General features: G+C 38.3%; 1 protein-coding gene across 14 annotated transcripts in view; it reads left to right on the plus strand.

Moving 5' to 3' along the window:
* Positions 1 to 15,073, plus strand: part of ATP8B4 (ATPase phospholipid transporting 8B4 (putative)) — a 255,262-nt gene extending 240,189 nt beyond the window's left edge. For 7 of the 14 annotated variants that reach the window (XM_042942064.1, XM_042942063.1, XM_042942066.1 and 4 more), the window contains 3 exons: positions 6,915 to 7,053; positions 9,911 to 10,041; positions 11,639 to 15,056. In XM_042942064.1, coding sequence (XP_042797998.1) covers positions 6,915 to 7,053; positions 9,911 to 10,041; positions 11,639 to 11,920 — 552 coding nt within the window. In that variant the 3' untranslated portion in view covers positions 11,921 to 15,056. Of the gene's footprint in view, positions 1 to 6,694; positions 6,716 to 6,914; positions 7,054 to 9,910; positions 10,042 to 11,638 lie in introns of those variants that run through there. The other 7 variants (XM_042942072.1, XM_042942071.1, XM_042942073.1 and 4 more) reach the window with 4 other exon arrangements.
* Positions 15,074 to 23,104: the final 8,031 nt, after the last annotated feature.

Below are 23,104 nucleotides of genomic sequence, written 5' to 3' on the forward strand. Positions count from 1 at the left end.
TAAATCTAGCCCAATATATTCAAGTGGAGGAGAATTAAGCTCCATTTCTTAGCAGAGTTTCAAATAATTGGTGGTCTTATGTCAAAACCATAACAGTATAATTTAAGGCAAAATTGATACAAAAAACTGGGGCCCATGATTTGCCCAGGATACACAGTGACTGCATTGCAGGTTTAGGACTAGGATCCACTAGACTTATTTCCTGAATCAAATATTTATTTATTTTACTTTCAATAAAGGCATTTGTGAATGTACCATGAAAAACATGGGGCAAGCATTTCCTACAACACAATTATTACTGGGCTTATAGGGTAGTTAGGCACATTTGGGAAACACACCCAGAGTTGTACTTCTAAAGATGAGGTGCTGGATTTCACCACTTGGTGGCTGTGCCTCTTCGCCACGTACAAGTTGAAGTCCTCTAGATCTTACCGCATACTCCTATCCCATAGGTTTCTCCTGTACCTGATTTCTCCCTGCCCTCACCCATACCCCCTGCTGAGTGCTGGAAGGTCCTGAAACAGCCAGGAGACTGAGGACAGACAAGAGAAGAACGTAGGAGATATCCAGGCTGGAGGTGGAGGTTTGGAAGCAGAGTAGGTATGAGTGAGAATGGATACCAGTTTCCAATTTCTGGCATGCTTTGTTTACTGCTGTAGTGCCAGACAAAAATAAGTATTTGTGGAATGGATATAAGGGCAGAAAGATAAGAAGAGAAAGAAAGAATAAAGTTGAGTAAAGGAAGTGAGAATAATTTGGTTGAAGTATCCAACTGTCCCTCCTGTCTTAGTTACATACATGCCCTTCTTACCCCAGATGGCCAAAGCAGGCCTGTCCTTGGTGGAAGCCTTCCAAAACCCGTGTCATCATCACACAGTGATAGGAGTGATACCATGCGTTATACTTAATCCTCTCAGTGCCACTATGCAGGAGGTATTATTTATTGTCCCCTTTTACAGATGGAGCTCAGAGAAGTTAAGCAACTTGCTTGAAGTCACAAAGTGAGTCCTAGATCCAGGATTGGAAACCAGACCTCTCTGACTCCAGTGTTGTCTGGAGCAAAGTCTTTTATTCTACAGTAAGACTGGTTAAAATGCAAATTTTAATTTTCAGGAAGTATAAGAACAAAGATTAGAGTGAGTATAAGGACGATGTCAAATACTTTGTTGTCTATATAGGAGGAGGGGAAGAAGGAGGGAAGGAAGGAAGAGAAAGAAAATAAAATAAAAGAAAGGCAAGCAAGCAGTCCTAAAGCTAGAAGCATTGGCATTTGGTGAAAAGATAATATCTGGAAGAACAGAGAGGAGAGGCTAGAGTTACTGAAAGCAAACTTGGTCCACCTGCCTGTGTCAGGGCTTCTGATTTTCAGAGTAACAACTCCCATTAATTGAGCATTTATTATGCAAATGATTTATTTCTCAGATAATCCCATTATCTCATCTAATCCTCTTTTCAGGTCTCTGAAATGGATATAATTACTATAGGTAAGAAAATAGACTTGCTGGTGTGCCTGGGTGTCTCAGTTGGTTAAGTGTCTGACTTAATTTCGGTTCAGGTCATGATCTTGCAGTTCATGAGTTTGAGCCCCGCATCAGGCTCTGCACCGACAATGTGGAACCTGCTTGGGATTCTCTCTCTCTCTCTCTCTCTCTCTCTCTCTCTCTCCCCCCCTTTGCCCCTCCCCTGCTCACTCTCTCTCAAAAATAAACTTTTTAAAAAGTTATATATAAAAAAATATATAGACTTGCCACAGTTCAAGTCACACGGAGAGTGGCAGGCCAAGATTTGAACACAGATCTTCTGATCTCAGGGCCCAGCTCCAAATCCAAGTGGACCTCCCTTCTTTATAGGGATAAGTGGAAGCTGTGGGCCTCCCCAAAGGCATAGTAACTACAGGGAACTCACTGTCCACCCTATCCTCCATGAGGAGATACCTAGGACACCAGTATCACCCTTGAATAAAGTGGGAGAGAAACTCAATAGATGATAAACACACAGATCCTCTTTCAACATCAAAATTTCAACTTGAGGAATGGGTAGATTCTCAATTACTGTCATTTTAGTCTTCACTCATTTTTTTTTTAATTCAAGTTAATTAACATACAGTATAGTCTTGACTTCAGGAATAGATCCCAGTGATCTTACATATGACACCCAGTGCTCCTCCCAAAAAGTGCCCTCCTTAATGCCCCTCACTCATGCAATACACTCACTTTTATTTCTCAGAAGCCTTGAAAATGCCTGTTTTACCATAGAATTCTCAGACCTGGGTGCATAAATGTTTATAACCATGAAACCTCTGCAATTTTGGCTTCAATCAGAAACTGCTGTCTCTGATATATAGAATAATAAGTTTCAGGAGTTTTGTGAATAAGCTCACTTTGACAGCAGCATTAATATCCTTTCCTTGCTGTCTAAGCTTAACTTGTCATTGGCGTAACAACCCTCATGAAATATCCATGGTCTATAATTATAGTTATAAATCTTATGTGTCCTGCTGATGCTATCGGCCAAACTTTAGGAGACACTTTTTTTTTTTTTTTAAATATCAGGGTTGTTGTGTTTTGTGGGTTTCTTTTTTCTTTTTTCTTTTTTTTTTTGGTTATTTGAATTATAAAATACTTCTTTTAACATTTGAAACACTATAGAAGTGTTTAAAATAAAATGAACCACCTTCTCCTTCTTCCCCATATTCCCCCGTTGACTACTATTATGATTACCATAGCTTAACTCCTTCCATATTTTTTTCTTTGATTTGGGACACACACATATGTATTCAAGACAAAAGGAGCATAGCTATGCATATTATTCTGTAATATGCTTTTCTTAACAAGACATTCTGAACAGCTTTCCAACCCAACATATTCAGATCTACGTTACTCTTTTTCAGAGCTGCACAGAATTTCACAATATATATATAACATATATAATAATATATATAATTATCTATAATCATTATCAATCCTCTATTGATAGACATTCAGGATGTTTCTTTTGTTGTTGCTGTTATTAAAGCAATGCTACAATGCATATACTAGTATATACATTTTATGTACTGACAGATAAATTCCTAGAAATGAAATTTCTGGAGTCAGAACTCCTAACAACCTAATCAGATGAAGAATGGTCTTTTGTTGTTTGCATTGATAGATCAGAGAGTATGTACATTTTAAATTTCATTAATATTGTTATATTACTTTCCAAAAAGGATCATAGTTGCAGACAACAGACACTTCTTCAGTTTAACTAAAAAAGAGTTATTAAAAGCAGTTAGGTAGCTCCAGACTCTTCAAGAGGGTAAGGGAACCAGGGAGAGCCACAGCTAGGCCTGTCACCTTTGGGAGCAGTATGCAACCATATGACTGCACTATTGTAGTGTAAATTCCATAACTACCTCTTAACAGCTTGGCCCTTATCACACTGGGGACTGGATGCCAGGTCAGCCACAGATTTCCAGAGAACCACCATGCTTATCAAATAGTGAGACAAGTGTATTAAAGTTTTCCCTTGTGGTTATGATTCTTATCAGGTTTTTGTGTTTCAAGGAGATTTAACCTTATATAATTTGAGGCTATATTATTTGCCATATAATGGCTCTTGATTGTTATTTGTTCTTTGTAGCTTTTATCTTTTATGATAAAATGTTCTTATTTAAATTTCATTTTTTATATTAGTTTTACTTCTATTGCTTTTTTTAGTCCTGATATGTAATGTAGGCCCATCCCTTCCTTTTCAACATTTTCTTCTCTCATTCTGTTGTTTTTGTTCTTTGATAAGGGAGTTAAACTACTCATTTTTTATTGTTACTACCCTATATTTTATCTTGCTCCTTTCATGTTATTTTATGATTACTTTTAATACTTTTTTATTTCCACTTTTTCCTTTTCATGCTCAGATGCATTGTGATCTTTAAATATCTTATTTGTCATAAATAATTTATAAGTGTTACTATTTGTATTCCCATCTTACTCGTGAGTTCTCCCTATTTTTGTAGTCGTTTAAGTCTCTATTTCCATACTGAGATACCAAAATTAAATAACTAAATCCTTCACCAAACATTTCACTATCCTGTCTACACCTTCCCTCATCTGCTTCCAAATTAAACAATTTTGGAAATGTATTATTATTTCTCTCTCCCTGCTCCTACTCCCCTCCCCAACTCTTGTGTTTGTTAATATTCTAGAGTTGCAGTTTCATGGTGTTACTAAATTCTCCTTTAACATATGTTTTGACTGTTGTAATTTTTTTTCTTTATAGAGCCAACTATAAATGTACAAAAATCATTGCTCATCACCATTTTTATGCTCTTTGTCTTCCACTCTTTTGAAGTCTTTGTTCTCATTGAATTTTTATTTGCAGCAATTTCCTTGAGTAATTTTTTCAGAAAGCGTACAGAGATGTTATACTTTTGAGCTCAAAGCTTTCTTCTTTGGGGATGCCTGGGTGGCTCAGTCAGTTAAGCGTCCGACTTCGGCTCAGGTAGGTCATGATAATGCGGTTTGTGAGTTCGAGCCCCACATCTGGCTCTATGCTGACAGCTCAGAGCCTGGAGCCTGCTTCAGATTCTGTGTCTCCCTCTCTCTCTGCCCCTTCCCCGCTCACACTCATGTATGTGTCTCTCTCTCAAAAATAAACACTAAAAAATTAAAAAAAAAAACTTTCTTTTTTTGTCCTTACATTTAAATAATATATTGGACGGGTGTGAGATTCTTGAGTCAGAGACTTTTGCTTTAGGAACTTTGTAAATGTTGTTCCACTATACCCAGTTTCAGATATTAGGTCGATTCTCTTTCCTTTGTAAGTAATCTGGTCTCTATCTGCAAGTCTCTGTTCTTGTCTTTTGGCTTCACAAATGCCACTGGAATGTGACTTTTTTCATTAATCTTCCTAGGATTTAGAGTGCCCTCTCAATCTGAAAATCTTGTTTGTTCACAATACCAGAGCAATTTTCTTCTGTCATTTCTTTGATTGTTACTTCTCTCTCTCATACTTTTTTCTCTAAGATGCCATTATTTGTGTATTGGGCCCATAAGTCTCTCATCTATGGATTTTGCCATCCATGTCTCATATCTTTTTGCATATGGTTTCCATTTCTTCAAGTTTTTGCTCTCTGTTGTGAGATATTATTTCCATTTGTTTTTTCCAGAATATTAATTCAGTTCTCATCAGTGACTATTCTTATTTGGTTTCTCTATTGAATTTTTAAATTCAGGAATAATGCTTTTTTTCTTCCAGAATTCATTTTTTTTTCCCCGTGATCTAATTGCATCCCCTTAAGAGTTCTCATTACATTTTTTTTTTATTATTATTATAGTGCTTGTCTGTCTTTTCCATTAGTTCTGCCTGAATAGGAGCCACCTGGTCTTTTTTCTTTTTTTTTTTCTTTTCAGTTGAGTCCTCTTTAATTGGTTGTGATTTTTCTACTCATACCCACACAGGCCAGGCTGTTAGTATCTCTTGATGGTGATGAATTGACAGCTGGTGGAAGGTACAGTTGAGGATTTTGACCTAATGTGTTGGCAGCCAAATGAACTGGAAAACCATCATCTCTTTGCTAAGGATGAATGGCAAAGCTCTCTGTTCTTAGGCCTCTTACGGAAAGAAAAAGCTCTCCTTTTAAAACTCCTGCAGTTTATATCCTAGGCTGCCAACATCTTTTTAATGGGGCAAGATAAAAAACAGTAACCTTCAAGTGAGGGGAGGAAGTGTGTCTTCCTTTGCAGATGCAGAGAAGGATCTGTTTACTGTGTAAGTAGGGCCCCCTCAGGAAAGTGAGAAATTAGTTGTTTTGCACCAGACTCCGCTAGAAATGCAAACCTTGGACTACTTGGGGCCTCTGAGATGCAAATAATGTTGCCAGAACCTATTTGTTTTTCTCTGAATCCTTGCTTCTGAATTTTATTATGTCAAAAGAGAATTAAAGATTTTCTTTCTTGGGGCACCTGGGTGGCTCAGTCGGTTAAGCAGCCGACTTCGGCTCAGGTCACGATCTCACGGTCGTGAGTTTGAGCCCCGCGTTGGGCTCTGTGCTGACAGCTCAGAGCCTGCAGCCTGTTTCAGATTCTGTGTCTCCCTCTCTCTCTGACCCTCCCCCGTTCATGCTCTGTCTCTGTCTCAAAAATAAATAAATGTTAAAAAAAATTTTTTTTAAATAAAAAAAATTTTTCTTTATTATTTAAATAATTTAAGAAAAATGACTATGAAAATGATTAAGAATATTGATACATAACAGATTATACCCATGTAAAATAGTTGTGAAAAAAACTTTTCAGTGTTTATTTATTTTGAGAGAGCACAAGCGGGGACTAGGCAGAAAGAGAGAAAGAGAGGGAGAGAAGGACAGGGAGGGAGGGAGAGAGAGAGAGAGAGAGAGAGAATCCCAAGCAGGCTCCATATTGTCAGCACAGAGGCTGATGTGGGCTGGAAATCACAAACGTGAGATCGTGATCTGAGTCAAAATCAATAGTTGGACACTCAACTAACTGAGCCACGCTGGCACCGCAGTCTTGTGAAAATCTATGTATGGATTATAAAATGTTGCACTTGCTCACTACTGCAAAAAATTTTTTTCCCAACAGAAACGCTTTAAGAGCAATTTGGAAAGTAACTTTGAAATTAGAAATCATTGTTTTCTTATTTCACACTTAAAAGAAGTTTAACATTTTATCTCCTGATTCTGATTCACCCTTGACAGATATAATGGCTTGCAGATATAAGTTCTGAAGTCAGTTGCCTACCAGAAATGTCAGGTCAGTTCCCAATGTTATGCAGAAAGTAGGAGTGCCTGTGGTTGGCTGGTAGCTAGACAGGTGCAACTGTGTCTTCACAGAGCAGTCCTGGGGAACCATCACTCAGTAAAATGATACTCTTGTAATCCTCAAAGCCCTCCCCTTTGCATTCGACTTCATTTACAGATAGCCTTGGATACCAGTTACTGGACTGTCATTAATCATGTCTTCATCTGGGGGAGCGTTGCCACTTATTTCTCCATTTTATTTACAATGCACAGTAATGGCATCTTTGGCATCTTCCCAAACCAGTTTCCATTCGTTGGTAAGTGAGTCCTACTGTCTATGGGGGCTAGTGTCATGCTGTCATTTATTTTTCTATGTTGGGTGGGATGTTTTCTGTGTTGGGTGGGATGAGGGATGACCAATAATCTTTTCTCTAGGAATGGATTGAGCCAGCCATCTAAAGGTTTTCAGGCTTGAGAAGAGCTCCAAGAGATTAGTTTCTGCTCTCCCTGCCAGATTGAGAAGAGTCACTACAATAGCTGCATATAGGTTTCCAACAGCCTAGATGCAACAGACTGTCCCTTTGCAAACAAGAAGCATAACACATATTTCAAGGTTATCTGAGGGTCTGTAAAAAGGTCATGTATAATACAAAGAAGAGAAAGAAGTGTTAGGCTCTCCCTTTTATCCCACGTGATCACCAATTACACTGCCAAAGTTCACCTGTAGAACTCACTTGCATTTATTTAAGAAAGAAATGAGGTATAATTTAGATCCATCTAAAAAAAAAGCTGCATGTTCGTCTATAAGTGGCACGTAGAGTGGGCTCTGTAGTTAGACATCCAGGGTTCAGTTGTCATCTCCACTACTTGAATGCTGGATGACCTTGGGCAGATGCCTTTTCATGCCTTGATGTTTTAAATTCTAAACCAGAGATATTAATAGTTTCTATGTTCATAGGAAACGTGAGGGATACATGAGATACTGCATATAAAATGTTACCATGTGGCCTGGTACATAGTACTTTTTTAGTAAATGCTAACCATAATGATGGTGATGATGATGATTCAAGCAACTGTGTCTTGATTATTAGTTGGGAACATTGCAGAGTGATTTGAGCAGCAGATGGGTAGCCAAAGAACTCCAAAAATACCTTAACACCCTGTTCTATAATACTACAATGGTGTAAGCCACCATTGTATTCCCAGAGGGCCACTGAGCTTTATTCCACAAGGAGGCTATTTATGTACTTTCTCAGAAGTTTTGAAATCTCTAATATGTGTAAGATAAGTTGGTAACAGTGATGTTTCTCAGTTCATCCCAGCAAACTGTGGAAAAGAGAGATGTATAGTGTCAGCCTTCTTGAGCTTTATCAGGCAGGACTGAGATTTTCATCCACCAGTTGAGGAATTCAGTCTAAGGAATCCAGAAAAACAATTCTTGGAAAACTTATTTATGTAGAAGTCAAAATAAGAGCAACTATAGGGCTATGTATTTCCACTGATGCAAAGGCACCTGAAATTATAATTCCAATTAAATGCGCATATACACTTAAGAACCTTCTTTTTCATCTTCTGCCTCACTTTGCATGTCTATGGAAATCTTTAAATTGCACCACTCTTACTCAGCATGAAACATTAATTTTGTTTACCAAAAGATTACAACCATGTAGAAACATGACGGTTATGAATAAGAATAAGCATGTTACGAAAGACAGACATTTAACTATTTTTAGGTTTTTTTTTCTTTTTTCTTTTTATTCCTTCCTTCCTTTTTTTTTTTTTTTTTCTTTTTTGGTTGCCAAATCTGAAAGTTCAGCGCATTGATGAGAAGACTTCTAGTCCTAAGAGAGCATTTTAGCACGCATAATGAGACCGGAATGCCTCAACTGGAGAAAGTAGTCTGTGTGGGGACCACTCTCTTCAGCTAAACACATGCCATTCCAGGAATTAATTACTGAGCTCCAATGAGACTTCTCAAAAGTTAGATCAACATTGGGGTTTAAGAAAAAAAAATTTTTTTCCTTAGTAGCCAGCAGCAAGCAGGAGTGTGGTTTTAAAGTGAAGCTTGTTTTTCCAACTGTGCCTGGGGATACTGAGCTTCAAGGAGCTCAAAGAGTCATATAATTTATTGAGTCAAGTTTGTTTCTGCCTAGGCAACTGTAATCGACTGCTCTTTGGTGGGCAAATTCTATCCTCCAAAGCCAGAAAGTGCAGACATACCAGTCAGTAGCCAAGCCCTCATACCCCAAACACATTCAAATGGGGTTAACACTTTAACTTTGAGAGAGGGGACCTGGCTAATTGGAGGTATTGTGGCAAATCCCTAGAAAACCAACAGGGACAGATGTTTATTTTGGTCATATAAGTAGGGTTGACATGGTTCTGTAGAATTTGCCTGTCTGCTTAACTGACCCTTATTGCTTTCTTTAAACAAACACCCCAGGATATGAGGTGTGAGTATAAAGTAAGGAAACCGGCTTCAGACTTGGTGATGAGTTTCACCACAGTATTGCACTAGCATATTGGATGGCTGCATCAGAAGCCTCCTAGTGAGAGGAATGCTCCTTTCACAAACCCAAGAACATCCCTGATCTCCTTGGAACCTTGAATTGTTCATAACCAAGTAAATGTTAGAGAGATCAGCAAGTCCCTTTGAGGCAGGTTTTCTGAGGTTGCTGCCTGAGTTGTAAAGGTAGTAGCTAAAGCTCTCCTTTTATGGCATAGCCAGTCACCAAGACTATTGAGATTGTATCTGCATCCCAGACATATATTGTATAGTTTTGATATGACAGTTTTATTCAAGAGTCTTTAAGAGCAAATGTGCCTTTTAAAAATAATGGCTGCTTTGTAGTCAAGGGGTCTTGAGGCTGGATGAGAGAATTCTACTTCTTGAGTGAGCTGGACTGAGTCTGGATCAGAGAATACTTGGCTCTGATTGGCTGTCTCCAAGTGATCAGACCATGTAGCAGTTCCCAAGGGTGATGATCCTACCACTCTTGCCTTACCATCACCTCTGAGCATACTATATACTGGAGAAGACACCTAGTGGTCCTCCCTAGTAGTCCAAACCTCACAATGTCAAAAAAGGCCTTATGGCAATAGACAAAGAGACTATTAATTCAATAATTCAGTCCTATTTATAACCACAGTGTATATTTTTGTCCTTAATAATAGGAAATGCACGACATTCTTTGGCCCAGAAGTGCATCTGGCTTGTTATTCTCTTAACGACAGTGGCTTCTGTTATGCCTGTGGTGGCATTCAGATTTTTGAAAGTGGATTTATGCCCAGCCCTGAGTGACCAGGTATGTTGCAGCGCTGATGAGCATTTGAAGGGCTCGTTCTTGGCTCTTGGAATCATGTCCTTCTCTGCCTGATTGGAAACCTAGGAAAGGGATAATGAACATCTCGCCAGAAATACCCATAGGTATATGGCATCACATCACAGTAGATGGAACTGCCTACATCTGAATGGACCAGCTTTGTGAATGCCAATGAAGATAAATGTCTAGACTAAATATGAGTGCAAAACTGTTCTAAGGCAAAGGCAAACTATAGGGAAAGTTATTGACAATGGGGGCAAGTAAAGGATGCAGTAAAAGAGAAACAAGTAATGTATCAGGTGAAGGAGTTCTAAATTTTTGTAGAAATGTGGTAGTAGATTCAGAAACATGGGGGAGATGTTACCTTTTGAACAGATTAAGAAAGGGAACAGCAACATGATGACTGGATTGGAAAATACAAAGTTGAAAATAGAACAGATTATGGAAATTCTTAAACTAAGGGATTAACAGTATATATTTCAGTGTTTTATGAGAAGAGTAGTATAAGCAAGACTATGTCAAGTTAGATCAGGAACCAGATAAAAAACAGAAAAGGAGAAATAAGGGGGAGACACACTTTTGTAGTTGCATCGTGAGGAGGGGGCAAACACTTATGGAGTGAGTGACCAGGCCAATGATGCTGAGAGGAACTGAGGCAAGGATATCCTCCACATTCTGGGGCCAAAGCATGAGAAGATTCTCTCTGAAATGATTCACATATTCCCCTGTTAGGTCTGTCCTTTCCCTTTGGCTCCATGAGCTCATTCTGATATAAACCCAGAAAATGACAGATGAGCTGAAAGAAGGAAGATGATGTTCATTTCTTCCAGTATGTAGTCAGGTCATGATTTTATGCTTTTAATGGTTTTCTCCTGACATGAAAGTCAGACTCCAAGAGATCAGTTGAATCAGAGAACAATGCAGCTTACACCAAACCTTGGATCTTTTTCTCCTCAGCTTTACAGGGAAATCAAAGAAATGTTGGAAACCTACCCAAATGATGTTGAGCTCTTCTAAAGGCTGCAAAACAAACAAATAAACAAACAAAAAAACTAAAAGAAATCAAAACCCTGAAAATCTCATGATATACTGACCTACCACAAGAGTTGGAAATTTCTGACTCTCATTTTCTAAATTTTCTCTTAGTCCAGTTACTAATGACTATTGGATCTTGAGAATCTTTAAGAGAAAGGGGGAAAGGCCTGTGTTTGGAGACTGGGATTATAGATCAGTATTCTGACTGTGTTTGGATACTGCATGTTAGAAAATCCTTCTGTATAAAAGTATGTTCCTATTCATTTAAGATGGACCTGTAAGATGGAGACAGTAATGAAATTTGTCTTAATACTTCTTGCTTACTTAATAGTCTCTTGGTAGGAGTAAAACTTGACCAGTGCCCACTACAGTCTTTGGGGTGGAAAATTTCTTGGTTTTGTGGTGAAACACTTCTTTTTGCAATGAAGGTATTTTGTTATGGTTGATGTTTCTCATGAAAGGGCTTTCTCTTCATAAAGTGGCCCAGGGCCTAGAGTCTGTCATTTGGATGCATCATCTCACTCTGGGTCTCCTTCTTCTCTAGATCCGTCGGAGGCAAAAAGCTCAAAAGAAGGCAAAGCCCTCACGTAGCCGAAGGCCTCAGACTCGCAGGTCAAGCTCAAGAAGATCTGGATATGCTTTTGCTCACCAAGAGGGCTATGGAGAGCTTATCACATCTGGAAAAAATATGCGAGCTAAAAATCCACCCCCAACACCAGGGCTGGAAAAGACACTGTATAATAGCACTAGCTGGATTGAAAATTTATGTAAGAAAACCACAGACACAGTGAGCAGCTTTAGCCTGGATAAAACAGTGAAACTGTGAGTCAAGATGAATTTAAACCACATAGCTACTTTTCACTTCAGCCGAAGCTGAAATTCAGCTGGCTCCAGAGTTTGTGATCAGGGGCTGAGATGGGCAGATTGCCTCAGTTCAAATCTCTGGCAAACAACTGCCAGGGCCCACCAAATACGGGTGCACTCTCTGGGAAACCAGGCCAGATGGTCACTGTCTAATTTGTGATTTGCTGGGCAAAGGCCTCACAATACAAACAGAGGTTTTTCTTACCAACCTAGATTGAACTTTAGAATCTTATTAATGGAGAAAAATTTGTAACTCTGCATATACATTGAATGGATCTTCAAGTGGATAAAACGAGTGCAATCAAAAGGTATACATCTCAGCTGTGAAAAGCATGCTTGTTGACAGATAAGCATGTATATGTGAGATCAGCCTTTCCCAAAATACATTTTTAAGATGTACAATGTGTACTATGGTGCTTTCAGATTAACAGCTGTTTGTGACTCTCAAGTCTGGATATCTACATACCATGTGTGTTCAGCCAGGACAAACACATCACCTTCATGCCTGTAGAATAGAAAAACATGTTGATATTCCTCCTTTTGTTTTTTTTGTTTGTTTTTTTGTTTGTTTGGGTTTTTTTACTGGTCTGAAGACAGAGTAGATTGGAGCATCTTTATAGTGGGATAAAAACCGCGAATTTGGTCAAATGTATTCACAAACCCTCAGGGACATGTTCATGAAATGTCCAAGAGGGGCTCTCTAGTAAGTATTCCGGACACTTTTCTATGACTTTTATACCATCCTCAGAAGTAACTTGCCCTGCATCATCCGGTGCCATTAATGAAACCAGCATAGCATTGGAATTTCACACTTTAATGAGAATATTCCAAATAGTATATAGGCAAATACTTTCAACACTTCCAATTTTAAAAAGTTCAGATTTGAAACCAAACAAATTAATGAACAGTATCTTCAATTACTATTTAAGTACTCAGGTTTAGGTCATTCAGAGTTAGTCACTTTCGATATTCAGCTCTTGTGTTTATAATTGAAGTGTATATGTAAAGTTCGTTTTACATATATGGAGATGTTCCAGTCCAGATTTTGAATCCATATGTGAGTTACCACTGTAGTTCCTGTAAAAGAATTCAGGCATATTTGTGTTCAGACTCCAGCTTTATTACTTCTTACCTCTATAACCTTGGGCAGGAAATGTGCCTCCTCTGAGACTCACTTTCTTCCTCTGTAAATGAGGATATACTACCTACCTCATGTGGTTGTTTGGGGATTATCAAAGCACAAATTCTTAAATCATTGAAAACATAATTTTCATATGAATAGACTTCCACTTAACTCATCATCAGAATAGCAGCAATTTGAAGAGAATGTGAAATTGGAATTTAACTAGTCAGTAGGAAAAGCCTTGGAATGAGATTGCAAAATAAGATATAAAACTGGTTAGTGTGTTACAGAGAAATAGAACTATCGCCCTGGAGGTAAATTTCTCTGTCAGAAAGTACAAATAAAACATCATCATGCTTTACCAATTTTCTACAAGTCCATCTCCAACTTTATCAGGTCCCTAATCTGGTCTCTGTTGAATTATTATTCAAAGTTGTCTTTCCCAAGAGAGTCAGATGGCCCTTGGCTGGGTTTGATGGATAATGGGTTAGCACACGAGATGACACAATCTTCCCCGCCCCCCCCCCCACCCACCTTTTTGTTGTTGTTGTTCATAGTTTCCTAGTCCAGGATAATTTTTCCTGAATAGGATAAAATAAGATAATGTGTAAAAGACCCTAATCCAGTGTTTTGATCATAGTAAATACTCATAGATATTCCTTTTTCCCGACATGCCTGCATGGACTTACCCAGATACTAGTTTTTGATGTCAAACTTGTGATTAGTTTCATTGTTTGCTCACTTTTTGTAACATTTTTGAAAGATTTGAAAACCTCCAGTAAATGGTTTGGCGCTATTGGTGTTTGATGTTGTGTGTCTTCTTTATTGTGAACTCACCAGGGAGAGTTTTTGTCACATTGGTTAACTGAGTTTTTTCTCCTCCTGAGTTTCCCTCTCCTTTACATGGCTGGGGAAAATGTATACCATTCTTAGGATCAGAGTCAAGAATCAAATGAACTGATGGGACCTAAGTGTAAGGAATGGGAAAGATTAGGAATCATCCAAGTTTGCAAATTCAGTTCAAATTAAATAAGGCTGTTTTAAAACAGATAATGTGGATGATTGTGAGAGAAACACATTATCAACTCCCTTTGGCCCCACGAGATCCAAAAAAGCTGCCACACCCATTGCGAGGTCATGCAATTCCTAGTGCCAGGGATTATTTTGAACCTGAAGATAAAGAGCCTGAGGAGTGGGTGATGATGGTGGTGCTCTGGGGAATAATGAAATTTTAATTTTACATGAATGTTATCAGATTACTTGGGGGGGGCACCCTTTTTTCTAGATTCAGGACTGAAATTGGTAAGTTGTGTTTTAAATTCTCAATCGTAAATTTTGAGCTGTTTTAGGCCATTGCAAATTGTACTCCCTTGACTTAGATCTGCTATCTTTGTCTCTCTCCTATGCCTACAGGTATACATACCTATGAAGGAAAGAGAGAGGGTTGAAGAAAACAATAGCCATAGAGCAAGAAAGGAAAAAGGGAATGAAGGGAAGAAGGGAGAAAGGGAGAAAAGAGTTTCCAGGTGATAGGACTTTCAGAAAAATTAATTCCTCAAGGAAAAAATCGATTGTAATTGAGAAGTAAATACTAAAACCTCCTTCATAGTTGGTTTGAGACCAAGAAAATTTTGTTTGCAAGGGGGCCAGGAACTCTGGTTTCTCCTCACAGTAAGGCTGCTGCTTTCTTTGAGGGTATGCCACCTGACTTGCCCAGGCCTTAGTATCTCAGTCCATCAATGGAGAAACTGGGCAGTCTGGTCACAAAGACCCTTTCTCATCCACCCATTCTGTGAACTGTTCTTGCCAATATTGCCCACAGTGTATTTGTAGTTGTTTTTGATTGGACAGAGAGAAAGAGATTGAAAGAGAGAGGGAGAGATAGATTAAGCTGGATGCTCTCTTGAGTGCAAAGCTTGGGTCCTGTACTGGTTTGTGTTTCTCTAGAACAACCCCTGGTGCCCTGCTGTCTCAAGGCTTCTCTCATGTTACCACAGAGGTGCTAAATCCTATAGTCATGCTTCACCTAGGTCAGTTGAACACTTGCAGTTTCTTGCTAATAATTCACTGAGATCTTATACCCACACTCTCTCTCCCCCTCTGCCACTTTAAATATCAATGGTATACAGATACAAGGTACAATACTCAGCCCAGTAAGAAGAGGGCCATTTTTAAGTCACCTCTACCTGGTCTCTGGGCTTAGAGGGAATTCTTTGGGCCTTTGCTTCCTTAGGATTCAAGGCAAAACAACAGAGCTTGAGTAATTTCCTTCATAGTTATATAGAACTTTTCAGTTATGCATCATCTGAAACTTTTCACTTTATGTAGCAAGTCGCCGTATTTAAACAAATTGGATTCTTTGAGCCTTTACAACCCTGTGAGGTGGTCAAGATGTTTATGGTTCTTTGGGGTTTGTTTTGTTTTTTTAGCCCTATTATTATTTTAATTGCAGAATAGTTAACAGTGTTATATTAGTTTAAGGTGTACAATATAGTGATTCAACAATTCTATATATAATTCATTGCTCCTAATAAGTGTACTCTTATCCCCTTTACCTATTTCACCCATCCCCCTCCCCTCTCCCTTCTGTTAACCATCAGATTGTTCTCTATAGTTAAGAATCTATTTCTTCATTTGTCTCTGTTTTTTCCCCTTGGCTACTTGTTTTGTTTCTTAATTCCAAATACAAGTGTAATTATGGTATTTGTCTTTCTCTGACTTATTTTACTTAGCATTTTATTCTCTAGCTCCATCCGTGTTGTTGCAAATGACAAGATTTCATTCTTTTTATGGCTGAGTAATATTCCAGTGTGTGTGTGTGTGTGTGTGTGTGTGCACGCGCACGTGCACGCAAACATACCACACATCTTTATCCATTCATGTAATAATGGACACTCGGGCTGCTTCTTTAATTTGGCTATTGTAAATAATGCTGGTATAAACACAGGGGTGCATGTATCCCTTTCATTTAGTGTTTTTATATTTTTCAGGTAAATACCCAATAGTGCAATTATTGGGTTGTAGGGTAGTTCTATTTTTAACTTTTTGAAGAAGCTCCATACTGTTTTCCACAGTGGCTGCACCAGTTCGCCTTCCGGCAAACATTGAATAAGGGTTCCTTTTTCTCCACATCCTTGCCAACACTTCTTGTTTCTTGTATTTTTGATTTTAGCCACTCTGACAGGTGTGAGGAAATATCTCATTGTAGTTTTGATTTGCATTTCCCTGATGGTGAGTGATGCTGAGCATCTTTTCATGTTTCTGTTAGCCATCTGTAAGCTATCTGTATGTCTTCTTTGGAGAAATACCTGTTTGTGTCTTCTGCCCATTTTTTAATTGGATTATTTGTTTTTTGGGTGTTGAGTTGTATAAGCTCCTTATATATTTTGGATACTAACCTTTTATCCCATATGCCATTTGCAGATACCTTCTCCCATTCAGTAGGCTGTCTTTTAGTTTTGTTGGTTGTTTCCTTCATTGTTCAGAAGTTTTTTATTTTGATGTAGTTCCAATAATTTATTTTTTGCTTTTGTTTCTCTTGCTTCAGTTGATCTATCTAAAAAATATATTGCTGCAGGTAATGTCTGAGAAATTGTTGCCTGTGATCCTTCTAGAATTTCTATGGTTTCAGGGCTCACATTTAGGCCCTTGATCCATTTTGAGTTTTTGTGTATGGTGTGAGAAAGTGGTCCAATCTCATTTTTTGCATGTAGCTGTCCCATTTTCTCAACACTGTTGAAGAGACTATAGTTCCCCCATTGCATAACCTTGCCTCCTTTGTCAGTTAATTGACCATATAATCATGGGTTTATTTCTGGGCTATCTATTCTGCTCCGACTAATGTGTCTATTTTTGTTTCAGGACCATACTGTTTTGATTACTATAGCTTTGTATTATATTTTGAAATCTGGGATTGTGATATCTCCCATTTTGTTTTTCTTTATCAAGATTGCTTTGCCTACTCAGTGCCTTTTGTAGTTCCATACAAATTTTAAGGGATTACATAGGGATTATATAAAATCTGTAGATGGCTTTGCATCATATGGACATTTTAACAATATTCTTTCAATCCATGAGCATGTAATGTCTTTCCATTTCTTTGGGTTTTCTTCAAATTCTTTCATCAGTGTTTTATACTTTTCAGAGTACAGGTATTTCACCTCTTTGGTTAAGTTGATTCCTAGGTATTTTATTATTGTTGGTACAATTATAAATGGGACTGTTTCTTAATTTCTCTTTCTGTTGCTTCATTTTTAGTACGTACCAGTACAACAGATTTCTGTACATTGATTTTGTATCCTCTGAGCCTACTGAATTCATTTATCAGTTCTAATAGTTTTTTGGTGGAATCTTTAGGGTTTTCTGTATATAGTATCATGTTATCTGCAAATAGTGAAAGTTTTACTTCCTTCTTACCAGTATGGATGCCTTTTATTTCTTTTTGTTGTCAGACTGCTGCAGATAGGACTTGAAATACTATGTTGAATAAATGTGGTGAGAGTGGACATCCTTGTTCCTGACCCTAAGGGAAAAGCTCTCAGTTTTTCATGATTGAGTATGCTGTTAGCTGTGAATTTTTCATTGATGGCCTTTATTATGTTGAGGTATGTTCTCTCTAAATCTATTTTGTAGAGCATGCATGTTGTACTTTGTCAAATGCTTTTTCTGTTATCTATTAAAATGATTATGTGGTGTTTATCTTTTCTCTTATTGAAGAAATGCATCACACTGATTGATTTGTGAATACTGAACCACACTTGCATCCCAGGAATAAATCCCACTTGATCATGGTGAATTATTTTTATAATGTATTGTTGGATTTGGTTTGCTCATATTTTGTTGAGGATTTTTGCATCTATGTTCATCAGAAATACTGTTCTGTTGGGGCACCTGGGTGGCTCTGTCGGTTAAACGTCTGACTTAGGCTCAGGTCATGATCTCACGGTCTGTGAGTTCGAGCCCCACGTCGGGCTCTGTGCTGACAGCTCAGAGCCTGGAGCCTGTTTCAGATTCTGTGTCTCCCTCTCTCTCTGCCCCTCCCCTGTTCACGCTCTGTCTCTCTCTGTCTCAAAAATAAATAAACGTTAAAAAAAAAATTTAGAAATACTGTTCTGTAGTTCCCTTTTTTTTTTTTTTTCTAGTGTCCTTATCTGGTTTTGGTATCAGGGTCATGCTGGTCTCATAGAATAAATTTGGGAGCTTGCTTTATTATCCCACTTTTTGGAATAGTTTGAGAACAGGTATTAATGCTTCTTTAAATGTTTGGTAGAATTCACTTGTGAAGCTGTCTGGTCCTGTCTTTTGTTTTTTGGGAGTTTTTTGGTTACTGATTTAATTTCATTGCTGGTAATTGGTCTGTTCAATTTTTCTATTTCTTCCTGATTCAGGTTTGGGAGGTTATATGTTTCTAGGAATTATCCATTTCTTGTAGGCTGCTTAATTTGTTGGCATATAATTTTTCATAATATTCTCTGATGATCCTTACTATTTCTGTGGTGTCAGTTGTTATTTCTCCTCTTTCACTTCCAATTTTGTTTATTTAAGTTCTGTCCCCTCCCGCTCGTTCTCTGAGTCTGGTGAAAGGTTTATCGATTCTGGCAGTCTTTACAAAGAACCACCTCCTGATTTCACTGATCTATTGTTTTGTTGTTTTAGTTTCTATTTCATGTATTTCTGCTCTAATGTTTATTATTTCCTTCCTTCTTCTAGTTTTGGGTTTTGTTTGTTCTTTTACTAGCTCCCTTAGGTATAAGGTTAGGTTGGTTGAGGTTTTTCTTGCTTCTTGAAGTAGGCCTATATTGCTGCTATCCCAAAGATTTTGGACCATTGTGTTTTCATGTTCATCTTTCTCCATGTGGTTTTTTATTTCCACTTTCATTTCTTGATTGGCCTGTTCATTGTTTAATAGCATGTTATTTAGCCTCTATCTATTTATATTTTTCCAGACTTATCGTGGTTGATTTCTAGTTTCATAGTGTGCAGTCAGAAAAGATGTATGGCATGACTTTTTTTTTTTTTTTTAGTTTGCTGACACTTGTTTTGTGGCCTAATATGTGATCTACTTTGGAGAATGTTCCATGTGTACTTGAGAAGATTGTGTATTCTGCTGTTTTAGGATGGCATGTTTTGAATATGTCATTCAAAGCCACTGTTTCCTTGTTGATTTTGTTTGGATGATCTATCCTCCTAAGTGGAGAGTTAAAGTTCCCTAATATTATGATATTACTATTGATTACTTCCTTTATGTTTGTTATTAGCTGCTTTGTGTATTTGGGTGCTTTCATGTTAGGTGCATAGATATTTACACTTTTTAATTTTTGTTGGATTGTTCCCTTTATGATTATATAGTGTCCTTTGTCTCTTCTCACAGTCTTTGTTTTTTAAAGTCTATTTTGTCTGATATAAGCATTTTATACTGGCTTTCTTTTCACTTCCATTCTGCATGTGTCTAGGTCTGCAATGAGTCTCTTGTAGGCAGCATATAGGTAGATCTTTATTTTAATCCATCACCCCATGTCTTTTGATTGGAGCACTTAGTCCCTTTACGTTCAAAGTACATATTGATAGGTATGTACTTATTGCCATTTTTTTTACTCGTTTTATGGGTTTTTTTTGTAGTTCTTCATTTCTTTCTTACTGTCTTCTCTCACACTGGTTGGTTTTCTTTAGTGATATAACTGGATTTCTATTTTTTGTGTATTACTGGTTTTTGATTTGTGGTTACCATTTGGTTTATATATGGCATCTTATACTTTACCAGTTGATATTAGGTTGATAATTGCTGAAGTTTCAATCCATTATTTACTCCTCCACCCCACCCCCACATTTTAGGTATATGATGTCATATTTTACATCCATTTAATTTATAAATCGCTTGACTCAATTTTGTAGATATAATTAAATTTACTGCTTTTGTGTTGCTTTCTTACTCCTATTTATGATTTTTCTTTTCCACTCAGTGTCCCCTTTAATATTTTTTATATGTCTGGTTTAGTGGTGATGAATTCCTTTAATCTGTTTGTGTGGAGAAACTCCTTCTCTCTCCCTCCATTCTCTATGATAGCCTTACTGGATAAAGTATTCTTGGTTGTAGGTGTTTTTCTTTCAGCATTTTGAGCAGATCATTATACTCCCTTCTAGCCTTCAAAGTTTCTCCTGAAAAATTAGCAGAAAGCCTTATGAAGTTTCCCTTGTTTGTAATCATTTTCATTTGCTGGTTTTAAAATTCTTTTTGCCATTTTAATTATTATGTGGCTTGTCTAGACATCCCTGGATTGATGTTGGCAGTTGTCTGTCCCTCCTGGATCCGTATTTCTATTTTCTTCCTCAGACTCAGAAATTTTCAACAGTTCTTTCTTCAAATGAATTTTCTTTCTTTTTTCTCTCTTCTCCTAGGATCCCTATACTGTGAATGTTACTATGCTTGATAGTGTTGTGAGTTACCGAAGTCTATTTTATATTATTATTTTTCCCCTCTCTTATTCCGCTTGATTGCTTTTAATTACTCTGTCCTCCAGGTTGTGATCTGTCCTGCTTCCTGCAGTCTACTGTTCATTCCATCTAGTACATTTTTCATTCCATTTATTGAGTTCTGATTGGTTCTTTTTATATTTTCTCTTAGTTAAATGTCTCGCTAAGGTCTTCTACTCTTTTCTCAAGTCTCATGAGTATCCTTATGATCATTAAATTCTCTACTAGGCATATTATCTCCATTTTGCTTAAGACTCTTGCTTCTGATTTTGTATTCTTTCATTTGGGACATAGTCCTCTGTCTCCTCATTTTGTATGTCTGTTCTTATGTGTTAGGAAAGTCAGCTACATCTCCTGCCCTTGAAAGTAGTGGCTGTATGAAGAAGAGTGCCATGCAGTGCAATGTCCCCTCTTCACCAGAACTGGCACTCCAGGGGTTTTGGCTATATGTACTATTGTGTGTACCTTAACATTATGGCTGAGCCACATTTGCCTTCCGTTCAGTCATCTGCCTGTTGTGGTCATAGTTTGTTCCCTGTGTTGTTATTGGGCCAACCTGGGGCTGCCTTGGCTTGAGTTGAGCCAAACAGGTGTTTGCCAAATATGCGGTAGCACTGAACTACAGGGCACTTACCCTGTGTTGTCCCCTGAGAAGCTGTCATTAACTGGGGAGGCCTGAAGTCAAAGAGGATATTTGCCCCTAACCCACCCTAGGGCCATAGTTGGATGGGTGTGTTTTATCTTCTCCTCTCCCTGGAGGCGGGAGTCCACCTTGGAATGGTGCTGGTCCCTTCCAGGGCTGCTTGCACACTGCCAGGCTTGTGGGACTGCTTTGGATTGGCTCTACTCAAGGTCATATTGGAGGGGGAAAGTCCACAGGAGAACACCAGGGTGGAGCATGCACTTATTAGGAAGGTTTGTGAAGGTCTGCTGGGGGAGGGGACCTGGAGACAAGGGCAGGATGGAGGCAGCATGTCTGCAGTCTAATATGGGGTAGGGCATGCTGCTGGCAAGTGGGTGTGGGTGCAGCTTTGGTTTCTGCAGGTGTCTGTGTGTCTAAGCTGGGGGGCAGGGGATGTAAATGGTGCTTGCCAGCCCCTTTGTTCCTGGAGAAGTCTCCCAAGGGTCCCTGTGCCATAAACAAATCTCATTCCCTGTTTCCCAGGGCCGTTGTGCTCTCTCTTTCAGGTTGGGGACTCATTTTCCTCTTGCCCTCAGGCTCTTCTAGAACTGAACCTGCTGATTTTTAAAGGTTTGGGTGTTAAGCCCCATTGGTTATAAGAACTGGTGAAATTTGGTTCCTCTGGTTTTCATAGCCAAATGCTATGGGGATTCATCTTCCCTGTGTGGGTTCCCTGTGCCTGGGGTGTCTGATGTGAGGGTCTTTTTCTTTACCTTTTCTGTGCCCACTGGGTCCTTCCCTCCCACAGACAGTCCTGTGGGTCAGTTTCACTCCTAACTGCATCTCCACTTTTCCTACCATCTTCCATGTGTTCTCTACATTTATCTGTGGAGAATCTTGTTCTGTTAGCATTTAGGTTGTTCTCTGGGCTATTTACATTGATGTGGGTGTAATCTAGTCCTATCCATGGGACAAGGTAAGCTTGGGATCCTCCTATTTCACCATCTTTCCCAGAAATCCTCCAGAATGTTCATGTTAAACCCTTTTTAGGAAGAGGATATTGATGCACAGAGAGATTAAGTGCTTTGTCCAATATCCCACAGAAAATAAAAAAGCTAGAACCCACTCAGATCGGCCACCAAATCCAGAGCTTCTTAGCTATAACTACTCATTTCACACCAGGATCTCCTCATAGACATGGGATTTGTAAACAAATAGTCCAGCTTCCTTCTAAAGCAGTAATCCAATTTTTCAAGTGTCCAGATTTAGGGAAGAAGAGCAAACAAAGGTCAACATGTTTTGAAAGGTATATTTCAGGAGTTCTCTTTTCTCTCAATGCAAATAAGCAAGATTTCCTCCATTGCTTCCTTTGTCTTATGCATTTCATGAACTTACATAGGCATAGAGTGCAAACAAGGGAAATATTCACGCTTCAAACTATTTTTAAAATTTCTAGAAAGTACCACAAATCAGAAAGTTTGTAATTCTAAATTTTATGGTAAGGAGTTGCATTATTCTGTTAGTGTGTGCACAAAATGCCTTGATATTGATGTGATCTAATTACGTCAGTTAAACCCTCAAAATTATTATTTCACATTTTAAAAATTAGATACGAAGTTTATTAGTGGAAGAAGCTAGCAATAATGATGGCTTTCAGACTGTGATGGGCTTTTGTGGGTCAGGGGTCAGAAAATCATGTGGGGCCACAATTTTCCAATTTTTACATTAACATCTGGTGTTAAACGTCTGAAGTTTGCTTTACTGCGTCACATTTCATTCCTCAGTGAAAAATCATAAACTTTTGCAATTCTCTAGACTAAGCATTTCGCCGAACTGCCTGGAAGCCAGAACTAAATGACCCATGTGTTTCAAAATGCTCATTGCAAAAGATTTGGAGGCCCTCACTGGGCTAATCTGTACATGTGGAGCTA

Source organism: Panthera leo, chromosome B3 (assembly GCF_018350215.1).
Source record: "Panthera leo isolate Ple1 chromosome B3, P.leo_Ple1_pat1.1, whole genome shotgun sequence".
Classification (NCBI taxonomy): Eukaryota; Metazoa; Chordata; class Mammalia; order Carnivora; family Felidae; genus Panthera; species Panthera leo.